The sequence below is a fragment of the Fistularia commersonii genome, chromosome 17 (genome assembly GCF_037954325.1).
Source record: "Fistularia commersonii isolate RoL2024-O1a breed Wild chromosome 17, RoL_Fcom_v1.0, whole genome shotgun sequence".
Classification (NCBI taxonomy): domain Eukaryota; kingdom Metazoa; phylum Chordata; class Actinopteri; order Syngnathiformes; family Fistulariidae; genus Fistularia; species Fistularia commersonii.
Window position 1 is genome coordinate 6,150,494 of NC_141300.1, and position 17,355 is coordinate 6,167,848.

The following is a 17,355-nucleotide window of genomic DNA, read 5'->3' on the forward strand; positions in this document are numbered from 1 at the left end:
ATGCTGCCACGCATAGCCGGGGTTTCATTTACCGGGGCTTTTCCACCACGGCTCAATAATAAAAATGAACGAATGCTATTACAGGGGCTTTCTGGGCGTTTTTTTTTTTTTTTTTTAATGTTCCAATCCTTTGAGCTCCACAAATCTCAAAAAAGAATAGGTTTTGGGAAAATCCCGCTCGTGAGAGAGTCATTAGATGCGCGAACTCCCTGTTTTTTCCTCGTATTAAGGGGAATTTAGCCTAGTTTTGGGTATGAGAAACAGGTCATATTTTCAGCAGGATCCCACGAGGATTAGCGGGCATTTGGAAAAAAAAAAGGACAAAGTGTCGCTTCAACCTGGTGCCGGTTCCTCGCTCTTGTCTCCAGGGTTCTGCAGAACGGCTTGGAGGTGGAGAGACTACGCTTGCGAAACTTCTTTCACTATTACCACTCCAAGCGAGGCATGTGGAACGCTCAAAACAAGAAAACTCCAAAAGGGTAAAACCCCCCCCACCCCTCCTGCTGGGACGGAGGATCCAAAACTACTCGCAGGCCAACTGTGTGTGTGTATGTGTGTGTGTGAGTGTGTGTGTGGTAAGAGAGAGAGAGAGACCTGATGGAGCTCGCTCACTGCCTGAACTCTGCCTTTTTTTGGGGGGGAGGGGGGGACAGGCTCTTTTCAGGGAAGCCTCTGTTTCACCTCCCAACTCCTCTCTTGTACGTACGCTCATCCCCGAGAGGAAGTAAAAGTGAAAATGTGAACTTGGGAGGAGAGCTGTTTACACGGGTAGTCCTGAGCGGAAGCCTTGCTGGCTGACTGAACTTCTGCACGGAGAGGCGAGCGCTCCTTTTCCTCCTCCCCCTCCTCCTCTCTGTTGCCGTTTTTTGGTGCAATGTTTTTTCCTTCACTGACTGGAAAGAAGCTGTTTGTGTGTTTCCATTTGTTTGTATGCGTGTGTGTGTGTGTGTGTGTGTGTGTGTGTGTGTGTGTGTGTGTGTGTGTGTGTGTGTGCGTGGATTTGAGTGTGTACATATGCGTGCGTGTAGGAAGAACCTAATTTTTCTAATGAGGAGACGTCAAGACAACCTAAGATTTCTTTGTTTTTTGTTTGTTTTTTTAAATCACACTCACACATCGGAGCGCAACGTGAATGTGTGTCAACACACACAGTACTCCAAACAGATTCAGACAGAGAGGCAACAAATCTGTCTCAACCAGATCAACTTCAGAGGTCGACTACCTGTTGGACGTCGCTGACTGGAATGACAGAGGTGCTGAGCTTCTCCTGACACGTTGTTGATATTAGGTGTCGCAGGATTTTCAAATCTATTTTCCACGCACACTGACAGACGCCTCATCTTTATATCTCTTTCTGTCGGGCTCGCTCTCCCCGTCTCCTTTTTTTTCTATTTATCTTCGACTACTTTCTGCCGATATCTTTTACGGTTTCTCAGTGTCACATCACTCTGTACAGTTGTGTCAGACAAAAAAAAAAAACCTCAGCCGTGACCGCCACGGCTGTTTTTTAACGCAAGTTTTAACGTGGTAGTCCTGCTGTATTTCGATTTTTCTTTCATTAACTGCAGTTTAGAGCTGCTGTCAGTTCTTGAACTGTTTATTTTTAGATCATGGCTGAGTGTGGGTCGGGGTGCTTTTTTCATTTCTAACACTGATTTTGTTTTCAGTTTACACATTTTACATGTACTGACGTGTTCCTCCATTCTCCCCTGTTCTCTAACCTCATCAACTGGAACCTAAAATTACATCAGGAGGGAAGAGGAGGACCTGTGTGTGTGCAGTCCCATCATCCCTTCATGCAGTTTCCGAGTTTACCGTGGCAAATACTATAAATTTGGGGGGTAGGGGAATAGCGGGGGTCGAAAACATTGCCTCTCATTAGAATTCTGCACAGACAGAAGATGCAGAACTCTCAACAAACACTGAAACTCTTCTCTAAAGCTCACACGAAGCTCTACAGAAGTGAGACCAGATTGGGTCTCGGACGTGACGCAGAAGGCAAAGCTGTTTCACAAACGTGTGCCTTCATCAGGGTTCAGCTGCGGGCAGTTTTTAAGTTATACTATTGACAGAGGAGAGCAGGGACAGAGAGAAATGTACCATTATTTATCAGCAGGCTGTAACATTACTGTAAATTCGGATACTCTGTATAAGACGGGAATATGGTTCTGTGCAATAGCTTAGGGATGTCTCTGTGAGTTCGTTTGTAACTCTGATGATTTAAATCCGCAAGTGAAAGGGAGAGGCGTTGAGGAAGACTACTGCAGGAGAACGGCGATCGTGATGGAGACCACTGGCAGCTGCAGTTCAGCAGGGCCCCGCCTTCTGCCATCAGTTTGGCTGAAGGATGGGCTCTTAATGCCTCCCTGAATGCAACATGGTACTTTTATAGTCAAGGAGTGGCTCTAGAATGGCTCTATATATATATGAATTAGAGATGTTGACTATATGATTGTCAAAATGCCCTCCGTCTTTGCCTCCACAGGACAAAAAAAAGGTCTATACTGTATTAGGTCATTTAACATTGACATGGGACTATTTAAATCATAAAAGACACTATAGACTAGTAATATATACATATATATGTGTATATACACACACACACACACATATATATACATATATATACATACATATATATGTGTATATATATATATATATATATATATTAAATAAGCCGAACAATGAAAAATAGGAATATACATTCCAAGGTAATTTCTGTGAAATTGTTTTGTAGAAAGAAAAAAAAGAAGAGGTTTTAAGAATGTATTGTTCTTTTATTTCAATGTTTGTTTTTTTTGCAAATAAACTTTTATGCTTACGCCCAAATGTCTTTTTAAATGTGTCTGTTTTGGCTGGTTGTGTCAGCTCGTGTGTTAACTCTCTAAATACCGATTTAAATCTCTGTGTGATACGGACGTCAATGATAGTAACTCAAACCCCTCTGACCACATGAGGGTGCTACACACACACACAGAATGCATATGTTTGCAAATACTGTATAGTTTTCGTCAAGGAAGACGCGCATACATAGTAATTGGACATTTGGATAGAAAAAAGTTAAGTATAATCACAAAAATCTCTACTTCACAGTGTCTCCAGTGCATTCCTTTATATTTGCAACTGTTATTTAACACCATGATGATGTCAGGTTACATGATGAAGAACACGTCGATCAACTATGACTTTTTCTCTTCAATGATGCATATTAGTTTACAAAAACTATTCCGAATTCCAGCAAGTCCAGCTGACACGTGTCTCAGTAACTTCGTGTAGTTCAACTTAAGATAACTGATGACTAATGACACAAGGCCTTTCAAAAGTAGACAAATAAAAGAGCTGGATGTTATGTTTCAACTGTGTGACCAGTACTGTGTTTACGCTGTTGGTATGACATCAGTATGTGCTTTCCCACATCAGAATTGACTGAGCGGTACATGTGTCGCATCGATGTTGGACCCTAAGGAGTTAATGCAGTTCTGAAATTAAAAAAAACCCAATCGTTTGTCTTTGCTCGTGGCAGTGTTGCAGTTTCATCTTCTGCCTGGAACACCCCCACAGAGAAACACGAGGTGAGTGCTGTCCACGCCACTTCCACAGTACATGGGGTTCCGGATGAGGCAAGCGTTAACCTCCCGTGATGTCCTCTTTTCTCATGAGAGCAGCTTTGAGTAACAGAGAAAACAGGGAGGTTAACTGGTCTTGAAGGGTGACTCCCTTTTCAATCGTCCTGACTCATTTATACATTCATGCAGCGTGATGTGTGAACACGCACATGTGTGTGTGTGGGGGATTACATCAGCCTTTCCACTCAAGGTCACTCAAAGTATACCTTCATCTCAGCAGCCTTCATACAACCTGTTTTGCCCATTATGTAATGGCGTTGGACTCTGTGCCACTGGAGACACACCCCACCTGTGTGTTAGTGCTGAGTGATGAGAAGCAGGTAGTCACACCCTTGCATTTTGGCACTCCTGCAAGTGAGAGAGACGCTTGTAGATTGAATAAATATATGAAATTATGGAGAAACAAAATACCTCCTTAATCCCAAAACCTTTCACAAGAGGACTTGCCAAACGCTTTGTTTTGAAAGTCGAGCAATTATGCGGGGAGGTCGTTCCCTCCTCTGAACTGTTGAGCAAAAACTCTAGGAAAAACACGTTTTCTTCTCTTCGGGGCTGCAGAGACCCTGAGACAAGCTGGACTTGTTCGAGTTTTTCTCTCTTCTTTTCCTTTTTTTCCTCTTCATTGCAGTTCTTTTGAAAGAGCTTTTGAAACGTTTCAGGAAAACTTTGGAGCTTAATCAAATCATTGTCAACTGACTCCACCCAAGGACAGACGATCAGGCCAACTGGGTCAGAGAACTCTTTTCTTTTTTTTAATCATATAAACAGAATTAACTCACTGTGTCACCAGCAAAATGAAAAGCGGTTTCATTTCCTTTTACTATAACCTCTTACAGTCTCCTTGTCGAAAAAATCTCTCAGAGTAGTTAAGTGGTAAAGTAAACTTGCTCTTCAAAGCAATGACAATCTTGTTTTCCATTTGTTAATTACATGATAAGATTCTCATAACTCTTTTCTAAAATCAGTCCATTGTTGCACTTTGTTCCCTGTATTTTTAGTATTTGTTGTGCTGCTTCCCTAGGTTTTGGGACCAATATCGTACATTCTATCCATCCATCCATCCATCCATCCATCCATCCATCCATCCATCCATCCATCCATCCATCCATCCATCCATCCTTCTTTCTTTCTTTCTTTCTTTCTTTCTTTCTTTCTTTCTTTCTTTCTTTCTTTCTTTCTTTCTTTCTTTCAATTAATCATCAGAGCATCGTATTTATGTCGAATAATTATTTCCTGGACAGGAAACCCCATCCTTTAAAGCAAATAGACACAACTGAGCGCCACTCATCCGGGCAAAATAAAGTTTAGTTTTCTCTCACGGTGGGGAGAGTGGGGGTGTGTGTATAGTTTTCTGATTGGCTACTAAAAAACCGTGAAGCCCTCCTATTGGCGGAGAACTACCTTATCTCGCTGTCAATCAGCGCCGGCCCCTCCCCTCGCACATCTGTAGCTGAGTGGCCCCGCCGGACTCGTCACCCCGCGGAGGACGGAGGTGAGACAAACTCCGGAGTTTCTCCCCCCGCAACTCGGTTTCCCAGAGCCCTGGTCCGCCGTCCTGCAGCCAGGCGATAAACTTTGTGTTTTTTCCAAAGAGAACGAGAGTACTTCGGCTTTTTTTTTTTAAATCTAGCCGGAAATACGAAGAGCTGGATCCCGGAGGGGAGCTGTGAGCGCTGCGCTCCCGGTGTTTGCGCGGTGAGGCGGCTGCTTCTCACGTCTTGAATCCTGAAAATCTCGTTTCAAAGTGCGAAGCACCTTGCACCGCGAGGTTTTCGGCTTTGTCTGTTTTGTTCTTGGCGAGTTTTCTTGCCCCGAACTCTTGTCTGTCAAGCAGGATGTGCGGCAGCCTCTCCGCGGAGTAAACCAGTCCGTCCGGATCGGCGGGAGGGTAGGGGGGGGAGTTCCTCGGCGCTCCACGTCCAGGTGACCCGCCGGCGGAGGGTCCGCGTCCGAAGCGCCCACGCCCACCAGCTCCCGCTCCCCCCTGGGGTAATTTCGCAAGAATGGCCGGAGTGAGCAATGCCCAGATGAAAACCCTGGAGGACCTGACGCTGGACTCCGGCTACGGGGCGGGGGACTCCTGCAAGTCCCTCAGCCTGTCCTCCTCCAAGTCCAACTCCCAGGCCTTCATGACGGCCCCCCATCGGGGCAACTGGTGGTACTACTCCGGCTCCATGAACAGCCGCAACAACAGTTGGGACACGGTGAACACCGTACTCCCCGAGGACCCGGAGGACATCTTCTCCAAGTGCCCGCGCCTGCCCGAGCTGGAGGAGTTCCCCTGGACCGAGGAGGAGGTGGCCAGGATCCTGCGCAAGGCGGCCACCGGTCCCTTCAGGGGCCCCGCGCCCGCCTTCTCCCCGGAGGCCGTGCGGCGGCTGTCCGCGCTTCTGCGCAAGGCGCTCATCCGCATCTCCCGAGAGGCGCAGCGGCTGAGCGTCGTGCACTGCCGGTGCACGCGTTTCGAGGTGCAGAGCGCCATGCGCCTGGTGCTCAGCTGGGCGCTGGCCGACCACTGCGTGTGCGCCACGGTCAAAGCCATCTCCATGTACAGCATGAGCGCAGGAGAGCTGCTGCGCAAGGGCAAGTCCGCCCGCTGCGGCCTCACCTTCTCTGTAGGGCGCTTCTTTCGCTGGATGGTGGACACACGCGTGTCCGTGCGCGTCCACGAGTACGCCGCCATATGCTTGACCGCGTGCATGGAGGCGCTGGCGGAGGAGATCGGCTCCCGGGTGCTGATGGCAGAGAGGGGCCACTCGGGCCCCGAGGCCCCGCAGCCGCCGCTGTCGGGGTCAGCGGGGGTCAGCCCGGTGAGCGCGGAGGCCCTGGAAGGCGTGGTGAACAATGACGCGGAGCTGTGGGGGGTCCTGCAGCACTACGAGCACCTGATCTGCGGCAAGAACGCCAACGGTAAACACACACAAACCCACATTACTCCCTTTGCACTACAAGATAGAAATGTTATTCTCCTCCTCCCCGTGGTCACGCTCTCTCCCTCTCCTGACCACTTTCCACTCTCTCACACACTCCCTTCCATCCCTGTGTGTGAAAAAGGTGAAATCTGGCCTTGCCCAAGGGCATAATAGCAGCTCTTTGTGTACGTGTGAGCGGTTTGCATGGATTTGTTGCTAATTTGACATGTCAGGAAAAAGTAAGTGTAAAGAGGCCGAAGTACAGGGACAAACACTCTTTTCTCTTTTTCCAAAGAGAAATGGCTCCCAGGTCTTGTTTTTAGTATCCAGATTGGATTTTAACTACCGCCCTCTCCTCCGTCTGCTGCGAGGTCGAGGCCTCGTCGCTCCAGCGTTCCACCGCGGCCCCAGTAATCGGGGTCGCGGGGTCGCAGGCCGGCGGCTTGTCTATTGACTCAACTTCGTGTTCACGCTGACATCACTCCTCATCCTCTAGCCTCCGTCCTCCTGTAGTACAAATCCCATTCACCCAAGATCTCTACATATCATCCCTGTGTTCCAACTCCAGCTGCTCCCCCTACTCCCCTTCCCCTCCCACCCCTCCTCAATCAACTCTCTTTGTCGAACCTTAGCGGACCCGTCGCTCTCTTTCCGTCCCGACACTGGAGGCCCAGTTGATTCATGAGCCGGTGTCGAGACAATATAACCAGCCTTTGTTCGTGGCCCACTACCAGCTCCCAGAGCGTGGTTTTTTTTTTTCTTCCTTTTTTTACACAATGGCCTTTTGTTGCACGACTGTACGGCTTAGCCCGGCGCAGAGCGAGGGAAAAACAAATGCCAGAGAAGCCGGGCACAAAACCGCAAGGGCGCAACAGACTGGCAGAAGGCGAAATGAAGGGCACATCCCCCGGCGGGATGTCAATGAGACGACTTTTCTCATTGATCCAACTTGAAATGTTGTCGTGTGTCCTAATGGGAGGTTGAAGGGGGTCAGGAGTCAGCTCACCTATAATAATAATAATCATTTATCCTTTATGAATCCCTCGTGGGGAAATTCGTTCGCTTCAATTATTAACCCATCACAGATGAACCATGAGCTGAAGGCTGCCGTCCAAAAGCGCCAGGGGAGCAGTTAGAGGTTCAGTGTCTTGAACAGTGCAATGATACCCTGTCCACTGTACCTTTAAAATGCCATATAATCCCACCCCTTTTTTAATAACTATTAAAGACACCAGTCCGTCCAAGTGAAAGAGACCTGGCTGCTTTGAGTTTCCGAATCCCTGTCAGCTGATTTTTAAACATTCCGGATGTCACAAACCGCGCTTGTGATTGGATTTAGACCTTGTTCGATCAATGCCAAAGCTGTGCAAATGTCATCCGAACCAATCAAAAGCTCTAACGATTATCTGTAGGAACAAATTGGAAAAACACACGATGGCAGGGAATGTATGTACGCACACACTTTTCTCCAGCGTACCTACCTTCGTCCCATTCCGTCATTTCAGCCTGTAAGTAATTAATGCAAAGGCGAGCAGTTTCATCCATTGTCATGTGTTTGGGTTGGCACAGTGTCATTGCAGGGTAAGTTAAAGAGCAGCTTTTGTTCCAGTAGTTCGCCAGATGTCTTTTTGTTGGGTTTGGAGCTGCTCATTTTGGTGGGTTCGGTCATTGGTTTTTTAGCAGGACCTGTGTATGTATGGTTGTGTGTGTGTGTGTGTGTGTAATAACAACAGACCATTATTCTGACCACCTCAGCTTTTTATAGGATCATGACTGGGTTGTGCAAGCCATCTCCACCACCTCACCACCTGACGCCCCACACCTTGGTTTCATTCCCAGCCCCTGCTGAAGCCCCCCACCCCCACCCCCCAATCAGTCCGTATTGAGGCAAACATTCACTGTCCCATCAAATTGGATTAGAGGAGGAGCCAACTGATCATTTGGAAGGCACCAATAAGATAAATACTCCTCCCATTCCTCTTGATTTCTCTCCATCCCTCCGGCTCATTCTCTTTCTCATGAGTTGCTTCACATCTGGAACTCTTTAAGACAGAAATGACTTCTACGGCTCCAATAACAATTCTGAAAAACTCCCTCCTCCCATCTCGCCCTGCTCACTCTCACTCTCTGCTCACTCCCCCCCACCACCTTTTTTGCGTTTACATCCACATCCACTTCATCTTTAACTGTTTATTTCTTCTGGTCCGATTGGATTGCAGTAGAGTAAGTTGGTTGTGATGTGCCAGGATCTTATTCATTACTCCTGCGTGCACAGATTATTTTTCCCGACACACAGGCACATGCAAACGGAGGACCTATTTAGTCTGCTCCGAGTTGAGACGGCTCCATGGCACCGGGTGAACTGACTTCGTAGTCTCGCCGTACCGAGGAATCCATTTGTCATTTGTTTCTCCTCACAAGCGTGAGTGAGGCCTTCCTGGTATTATTTGTTCGGATCGCACCGCGGAGCATTTTAAGTGCATAGTGGTAGCTTTGCTAATGGCAACTAGAAAAGCCGATGATATCATCGATCGTTATGAATGGTGCACAGATGTCTGCTAATCTCTGTTGTGGCAGGAAGACTCCTTTCCCTAAGTCCCGCCCCTTTTTCAGTCACATGACTGTGGTACATTTTGTTTTGGATGGATTTGATTATATTTTTTTGTTCCCACAATAATCCAAGTCGTAGGGTATGCAAAAATCTGATTTAAATAGTCATCTCTCATGATGTACAGCTATGACACTTTGACACCATCCATGGTGATAGCGGCCGCTGTAAAGAAAAACATCAGCCCGCAAGTGTCCGCAGCTTGTTTGGGAGCTTGTAAACAAATGAAAACCAAGTTATTCTAGCAATTCTGCAAGGCTTTTTGTGGTGTTTACCATCAAAGAGTGTAAAAACAAAAAGGCGGCACCCCTGACAGTTTACATGCCACGTTCTTTCACAACAAAACAAATTTGACAAGTGAGATGACATCACACACCGCCGCACACTGCAAGGGAATTCAATCTACACCTCCAGATTAGTGTTGATTAAGCAAAGTTTTGTTGAAAGAACACTCACGGTTTCCAGAGCTGACCTGGATAAATAAACTCGGAGCGTCCTCTATGCTTTTTAAAAAATTCTGTCCCCCTCTCTCTCTCTCTCTCTTGCTCCAGCTCTTTTAACATAGCCAAAAAGCCTGTTAGTAATGGGGTTAGGGTGCGAGCGAGCAGGGTATATGATTTGCTGCTCAGTATTTCCCTAAATATGTATTTAGCCCAGAAAGAGGCGTGGGAACAGCGGGCAGGGAGCTGCAGGGAGAGCAGCCCTGCTCTATGGTCGCACAGATGGGGAAACCAGCACTCTGAAAATACACTCCCCTCTCCACAAAGCTGGAGCGGGATCAAATACAGTTTTGGAAAACATATCAGGGTATTAATATTATGTGGAAATGGACTTAAGTTCATCCTTGGATGATGTACGTAAGTTTAGACGTGCTTCAATTTGGCCCCGGCGTCGACGGCGGACTTGTATCAGGCTGGAGTAACCGTACGATTAATTTGGGTTAACCTTGTGAACGCTATCACTTGATCAGTGTGTACAGAGCTAAGACCATAAGTCATAAAGCTTTAGTGGGTAATAAAGGGCAAATCCTTTTATAAAACATCCCCTCGCTAATGTTTGTATTATGTACCACCTCAAGCTACAGACATTCTGATGGCCCATGTCACTGTTTGCTCTGGCTTCTGGTCAAAGCCCAGCTGTAAAAACACTGACCTATTAGAGCACTGGTGTGCACATGTGTTTCAATGTGCTCATCTGTGGGTGCACGAATGCACTGGTGCGGGTTCGGACTATTCTTGGAAGACCATGGGAATTGGTTTCACAGATACATAACCACAGATGATTTGTTTGGCTATTAGAAAACCAGAGATGGATTCAGGGGTGTTGATTCCATTTCCTTTGCAGCAGGTCATCTGCTGTGTCAAAGCAGTTCAGATACAGGAAAGGGAACTTAAGTATTACTCCATGTTTTGGAGTTTTTAATAGTAAATGTGCTGCATCTCAGTTTAATAAGTGAATGAGCTGATAAGGGGGGAAGCAGGTTATTGTGTTGATGGAAAAGGATAAAGGACACAACACTGAAAAAGTGAATTTCTTCATCAGTCTTAGTCTTGGTCATTAATGCCTTTACTTGGCACCTTTGGGATTGATACTCAGCTTTCTTGGGTGTTTTCCTTTCAACATTGGAAACTGTTCAGCTGCCATGTTCTACTTATTTCCTGGCGAAAGCTCTTGTCCCGCACGTTACAGCCTTATGATGAAATAATGAAGATTAGCTGAAAGATGCCTGGAATCTGAGACTGATTCTTGTCGTTCAAAATCAAAACGTTGATGTCTGGCTGTGTACAGTGATCCTTGAATTGCCATCAAAAGTATCCAGTATAGAAGGTCAAAGGTTAAAGGTTACGTCTGGTCTTGGCATTCTGGGTGTTTTTACAGTAGATAGTTTGAAAATGTTCCCCCTTTTGCTGTGATTTCATGGCAGCCAACAGCATCCTTAGAGTTGATCCGTCACTCAGCCGTGTGAATGGCGAGCACGCGGTCTCACACGCCTCGTCTTTTTTTTCCCACAATGTTACTGTCTATATCTGTATCTGTTGGCAGAATTTATTTATGTGACTCTTTTTTTGTACCGAGTGAAAATGACTCAACTTCTCTGGTTGGCTTGAAATAAAATGCGGATTATAAAAACTAATGAGGAAACATGATATTTTTGAGCTTGGTCTATAAAACATGGCACAAACTTAACTCTGGTGTAAACATCCTGACTGTCAGTTAAAGAACATCGTTATCACATCTACAACCTACCCACTGACTTTTAAAATAGGAGCAAAGTTGAGATTTCAGTTTTTATTTTAGTCTCTCCATGGAAACGGGGGTCAGTTCCATCTCGCTGTCAATTCTGGATACACTTCGCTGCGACAGGAAAGACAACAGTGACTATTAGGCCATTTCTCTGCTGAAATAAACAATGACGTCACACTTCATCCTTGAAAATTCAATCTCGGTCATCTCGAAAGTAGAAAAAAACGCATTTGATGGCACGCATACGTTTCACTTCGCGCCCACTCCAGTAAACTCCAAGCCTATTATTATGTCAATAAAGAGCCAGTTTGCGGTTGATTTGGCAGCGGTTATCATCTTAATATTCTGCTTAGGATTTCCCTGAACGACTCAAGCTATCCATCAAGGGCTGCAGGGTAAATGCTGCGTGTCACTTGTGTTTGATCATCTTCGTCATGTCACTGGCACTGGCCGGTCGCGGAGTGATGTCAGAGGTTTGGAGTCGGACCATGCCAGCACGATTTTCACTGTTTCCTCTCTTCGGTACGTTTTCATATGAGGTAATAAAGTAACCGTTAAAGACCCAGTCGCATTATTGAAATGATGTGTTTGCTCTTCCTGCACATGGAGACTCTGTTGCTATGACGGAGGATGAGGTGCATTTGGGAGGGTCTGTGTGTGTGTGTGTGTGTGTGTGTGTGCGTGTGTGTGCCCCTGCTCGGTTCCCGGGCAGCCGTGGCGATCCCCTACCGCACTGCTTGGGACCATTGATTCCAGCTGCCGTGGAAAAACTGATTTTCTGAAGCCCCTCAGGTTCTCAGACAACAATGTTGTGTCTTTTTAACTTCACTCAATCAGCAGCACACCTTCAGAGATGAAACCTATAAATCTGAACTCCCAAGAAACAAGCAACCCGTCTCCTATATATATATACGGATTGGTCATGCTATCCAAGCACCAGCTATATAATTACACACACACACACACACATCGGTTGGTCAGACCGAGGGGGAAAGTGAGGAGCGAGAGCACGGAGAGGGATCAGGGAGTGTGCAGTTTAAGTGGAAACAGATTTGTCTGACCAGGGATTGGATGTAATAACCCCTTGCTGTGCACTCTGGTGAAATCTGTTGGAGTCATATTGACTTGGCTGGATGGAGTCCGAGAGAGAGAGAGAGAGAGAGAGAGAGAGAGAGAGAGAGAGAGAGAGAGAGAGAGAGAGAGAAGGAGAGCATTTAAGGGAAACATGGAGCTGCATTTCCACATATCCTCTCTGATTGGGATCTATGTAACCAAGCGGCCAAATTGCTGTAGCTGGGGAAATGTGGGTGTGTGTCTATGTGTGCGTGCGTGCCCTACGCATGGGCGCTGGATCGCTCCTGTGTACGCAAGTACGTGCGCCAAAGGAAGGGCTGTGATCACTTCCACCAGCCTCCCACTCTAAAAAAAGGACACGGCTCCCTTTGGATGTTTGTCAACCCAGTCAGGAAAGAGATGTTTTTTTATTTATTTTTTCTCTTCCTCCTTCTCCTTCTTCCTTTTAAGTCCAAACTGTTGTTTTTGTAAACGGGGCTGACAGAGAGTGCTTTTGTGATGCTGTCAGTGACCTTTTTGTCCAGCGGAGTCAGAGAGGCAGTGTGCAGGGGCTCAACTGCAGGGAGCCCTGATGTATTTCACTGAAGGAAAAAAATAAAATAAAAAAATTAAAAAAGAAACCCTCATCTGTAGGTGCACTGTTGAAGTTTAAGACATCGCTTGTTCCCAATTTCGACTGTATTCCCAGATAGTGGAATATATTATGATCCCTTAATAAATTTACAGAACACCATAGAGTGCGATTACTTCATTATATAGGACAGTGATATGAAATCGGTCATTCTTAACACATTGAAATGTCAACGTGCGCCCAGAGAAAAGATGCCCATCCGTGCAAGATTAGGGTTGTAGAAAAATGGAGGTGCAGAGGTGCTGCGGTGAGGAGGCTTTCTCTCTCTGTCTTTGTCACACACGTAACTACTTCTGGGCGGGTTCCGATAACCACTTCCTATTGTGAGAAAGGAGGGCTCGTCCTCCTCCCAGGTAGAGGAACAGTTTACACTTTACAGCTTACGAGCTTACATGAAGATTGGAGGCAATTTCTTCATCATACCCAAAAAGCTGGCCAATTTTCCAGAGGGATGGAGGCTTCTGGTGAGGTGAGGCAGAGGGAGCGGAGTAGAAACAACAAGAGACGTGGAAAAGTTGAATCTGCTTTAATGACAACATTTCTATTTGTGTGCCAGGTTCAATAGGCAAATTGTCCATTGTGACAGGTTAATAGGGGAAGTGTGAGTCTGTGTGCGCGTGCACGTGTGCATGCAGGGAGGGGAACATGTTGTCTTTCAGTTTTTAAGTAGGCCACTGCATTTCTTCTGCAGACTTTGATGTCTTGTCTCCCTCCCATCTGTCTCCCTCTCCGCCGACACCGATGGCGTCTTTGCCTCTGAAAGAGACGTAAATAGCCGTGTGCGTGTCTCTCCGCGTGTGCATGCGTATCGCATTTGTTTGTGTGTTTGTGTTGGCCTGGATTTTCCTCTTTGGTTCATGCTGCGTTAACACAGCCTTCCAGTCACCATGTGATGAATGGGGCTTGGCGGTGTCTTGTCCTGTTTTGCAAAACCGTGAAAGTAAAACCTAAGTCAGAGTTTGGACGCCTGGATAACCTCCATGGATCAGCCAGTAGCAACGTCCTGCAGTCATTGGAGAGCCTGCAATTATATGAGCTTTTTTATTTTTATTTTATTTATTTCCTCCGGCCCATGATGTGCCATGTAATTAAACGTCCTTTTCCAATCTTTGATAAATGATCACCTATGATAGAGGGCTTTTTATGGCTAGTTTAAAACGCAAAACACCATCACTAAATGGTGTGCAGCATCAACATGGGATCACTTCTTTCCTGGTGTTCTTTCATGGATACTTTTGTGATTGGGACAGATGGAATCTAATTATATTGTTAGCCTTCAATAGATGGTTAATAACAGTAGTATTTCTACATCCCCTTTCTACATGTTTCACCATTCCGCTCTCCCCTTTAGTCACTAATATGTGCATGTTTGTGCGACGCTTGCACCTCTGTCAGCAACAGCTTGTATGTAAACATCAGGGCTGAGCATCTTGTTTGAATCTGTTTTTGTCAGCATCCCATGTTTCCCCCATTTGCCAAATAGCGCATATAGCCTAAGCCAAACCGCTGTGGTTTGATGACATTCAGAGTGTTTCCCCCATTTACGCCTTCCAACCTGGCAACCTTCACCCCACCCCCTGACACCAGGCCAGACTTGTTTGTCAGAATCTCTCATTTTTTAAAATTGGATTTTTCTAAGTCGACGGCGGATGGTCGAAAGCTGGACTCTTGTTTTCACCTTCAGAGCTTCAACTCCAATGCTATACTTTGTATTATATATATTTTTTCATCGTCCTGTTAGTTCTAACCACCTGGACTCACTTGTAAAACTCACTTGTAAAAACTTTCTTGTTCTTTTCCATTTGCCGTCACTAAAATCGGTGCATTAAATGTCGGGTCAAGGTCAACCCGAAAGAGCAGCGGCTCCACACATAGCTCATTTAGACCATAACTGTGTACAGTAAGGTATCCTGGAATTCCCTTCTGGTTAGTGGAGCGAGCACGGCAACAGTTGCCATATGTAGAACACATGTTAGCAAAGGAAAACCGCCCCTGTCAAGACAGGACACTCTGGGCTTTAGCTTTTAGTCCGTGTGTGTCAATAATATTCGTTCGGCGCGTCCACCGCACGGACCGAAAATAAACAGCCGAGATCCGGTAGGTGACCAGGGGAATATCCCCTTTCAGGGGAAAGTAAGCATCAAAACCCACATGGGAGGATGAAGTTGTAACCAAAAGGATCCCAACATGTCAAGAATTAAGGTGTTAATAGATTATAGGCGCCAGGTAGGTTTACCTGCACTGTTGCTGTAGACCTCAGAGGTACGTGCAAAATTACCCATAGTCACCGGGTCTACCGTGTCTGTTTCCTTTCGTGGTAGGCAGAACTTCCAGGGTTTAACTGCTTGACCTCTGCGATAAGACCCTGACCTCACAGGGGGTTTGTTTGACTGTGTGTCAAAGCAGCCTGTGGAGAAACTGAATGTCTTTCAGCATGCTCCCACTAATTCAGGTGTGGGTTACCATATGCATCTGTGCTCTGAACACAAACTACACCCCCGTATGTGTTCTGTGTCTCTTCACCAACAGTTGTTCCAACCCGCCATCTGTATTCTGTCATTCTCTGCACCTCGCTGCGGGTCAAAACAGTTCTGGTCACGATACGCTGGCGAGGTTTCCTACCCAGCAGCGAGATAATCTCCCGCTGAGCCTTTGGGGAGCCCGTGGAGAAAACGGAACCGGATGGAGTGATACATGTTGGAATTTGAAACCGATAAAAAGATGCATGGTCTGGCTTTACCCCCTGAAACAAATTGTTTTTGTTTTTTATTTGCTTTCATTTTTCTCAATCAGCCAGATCTTCCTGAAGTCATGACTTCTACTCAAATGTTGGAGCTTCTCCTTTACCATATTTCCCGCACAAGCTGATGAATCTGCACCGAGCCCTGTATCTGAGTAATTCCAGTGACCTCGCACTGGCACTATGTGTGTGTGTGTGTGTGTGAGCAGAGACTGGAGAGGAAGTTAGTCAGACAGTAGTAAACTGAGCACAGCTGAAGTGCTGTTTAGTGTGTTTCCCACCCCTCCGCCTTGAAGATCAACAGCGGTGTTGCCGGCATGTTCATCAGCTCCTCACACCTGACAAAGTTCAACCCAGAGTCGAAAGGGGATTTCTTTTTTTGACAAAGTGATTAATTTTAGCTCTGTTGAACGAGCCTTTTTCATTACATCCATAGAGTTTCACCTTGTGTACGATACAGTCCGCATCGTCTTGCGATGTGTTCACATACCCGGGCCTTATGATGCATCTGCTACAAAAAAAATGGTGTGAAGGAGCTTTTAAAGACAACCTGACAGCAGTAAATCTATCATCCAAGAGCCAGCTCCGCCGACAGATGGCAAGGGCGGAGGTGGAGAGTCCGACACAACATTCCGCTCTCTGGTAAAAAAAAAAAAAAAAACACAAGTCCCAGCTTTGTCCAGTTATCACCCAGTCGATGGGAATGAGCATTTCAATCTATCACTGAAAGAGCCTCTCAAGAGTCCAATCAGGTGCTAGGAAGCATTGGTCCTTGTGTGTGTGTGTGTGTGTGTGTGTGTGTGTGTGTGTGTGTGTGTGTGTGTGTGTGTGTGTGTGTGTGTGTGTGTGTGTTAATGACACGATTGAATCTGAGAAGAAGTGTCAGGAGTGGGCAAGGGGGGATGGAAGGCAGCCTTGGGGTCAGCAAGTCATAAATACTGAAGCACCCACCGTGTCAGTCAGATGACCGAACTGAGTTGGAGGCCCAGCTGTTTCATCCATACACTAAAACTAGTTATTAGTTGAAACTTCTCTCCAGCACCGAGTCGTGGTCGTGACACGGAGGGTCTGCGGGACGGGGGCCGAGGCGCCAGTCTGACGACGGAACAAAGGAACGCGTGTGGTGGCAAAGAGGGAGACGAGCCCTGATGTGAAAACACAAGGAGACATCTTCATGCGTCTCCGTGGGCCAGATAACATTGTGTCTCCAACCCGGTGTCTGAATAGACACAGATAAGACACACAGTTGTGCACGCACACACACGCCAGGACAGAGGCCAAAATAAAGCTGATAAGAAGCAAACAGACATGTGAAGGAATTTACACTATCAGCACATTGTGGGCTTTCTCTCAACAATCAAGTGTGAAAACTTGTGTCTCTTAAGTCCATTAAGGTGTGTGTGTGTGTGATGTCTACCTTTTTACCACACACACAGAACAGGCATGTGATTTCTGATATGTTATCTAGATGGATTGCTATCATTTCATTTCTCGCTCTGGGCGAGAGTCATCCATCCTCT

General features: G+C 46.4%; 2 protein-coding genes across 3 annotated transcripts in view; both read left to right on the top strand.

Moving 5' to 3' along the window:
• The window catches only part of b4galnt4a (beta-1,4-N-acetyl-galactosaminyl transferase 4a), a 154,971-nt gene extending 152,142 nt beyond the window's left edge, over window positions 1-2,829 (top strand). The window contains exon 20 of the mRNA XM_086162593.1: window positions 369-2,829. Within this exon, the coding sequence (XP_086018719.1) occupies window positions 369-483 (115 nt within the window). The 3' untranslated portion in view covers window positions 484-2,829. The remainder of the gene's footprint in view (window positions 1-368) is intronic.
• A 2,271-nt stretch (window positions 2,830-5,100) lies between these two features.
• The window catches only part of abtb2b (ankyrin repeat and BTB (POZ) domain containing 2b), a 41,315-nt gene continuing 29,060 nt past the window's right edge, over window positions 5,101-17,355 (top strand). For both annotated transcript variants that reach the window (XM_086162594.1, XM_086162595.1), the window contains exon 1: window positions 5,101-6,536. In XM_086162594.1, the coding sequence (XP_086018720.1) occupies window positions 5,630-6,536 (907 nt within the window). In that variant the 5' untranslated portion in view covers window positions 5,101-5,629. The remainder of the gene's footprint in view (window positions 6,537-17,355) is intronic.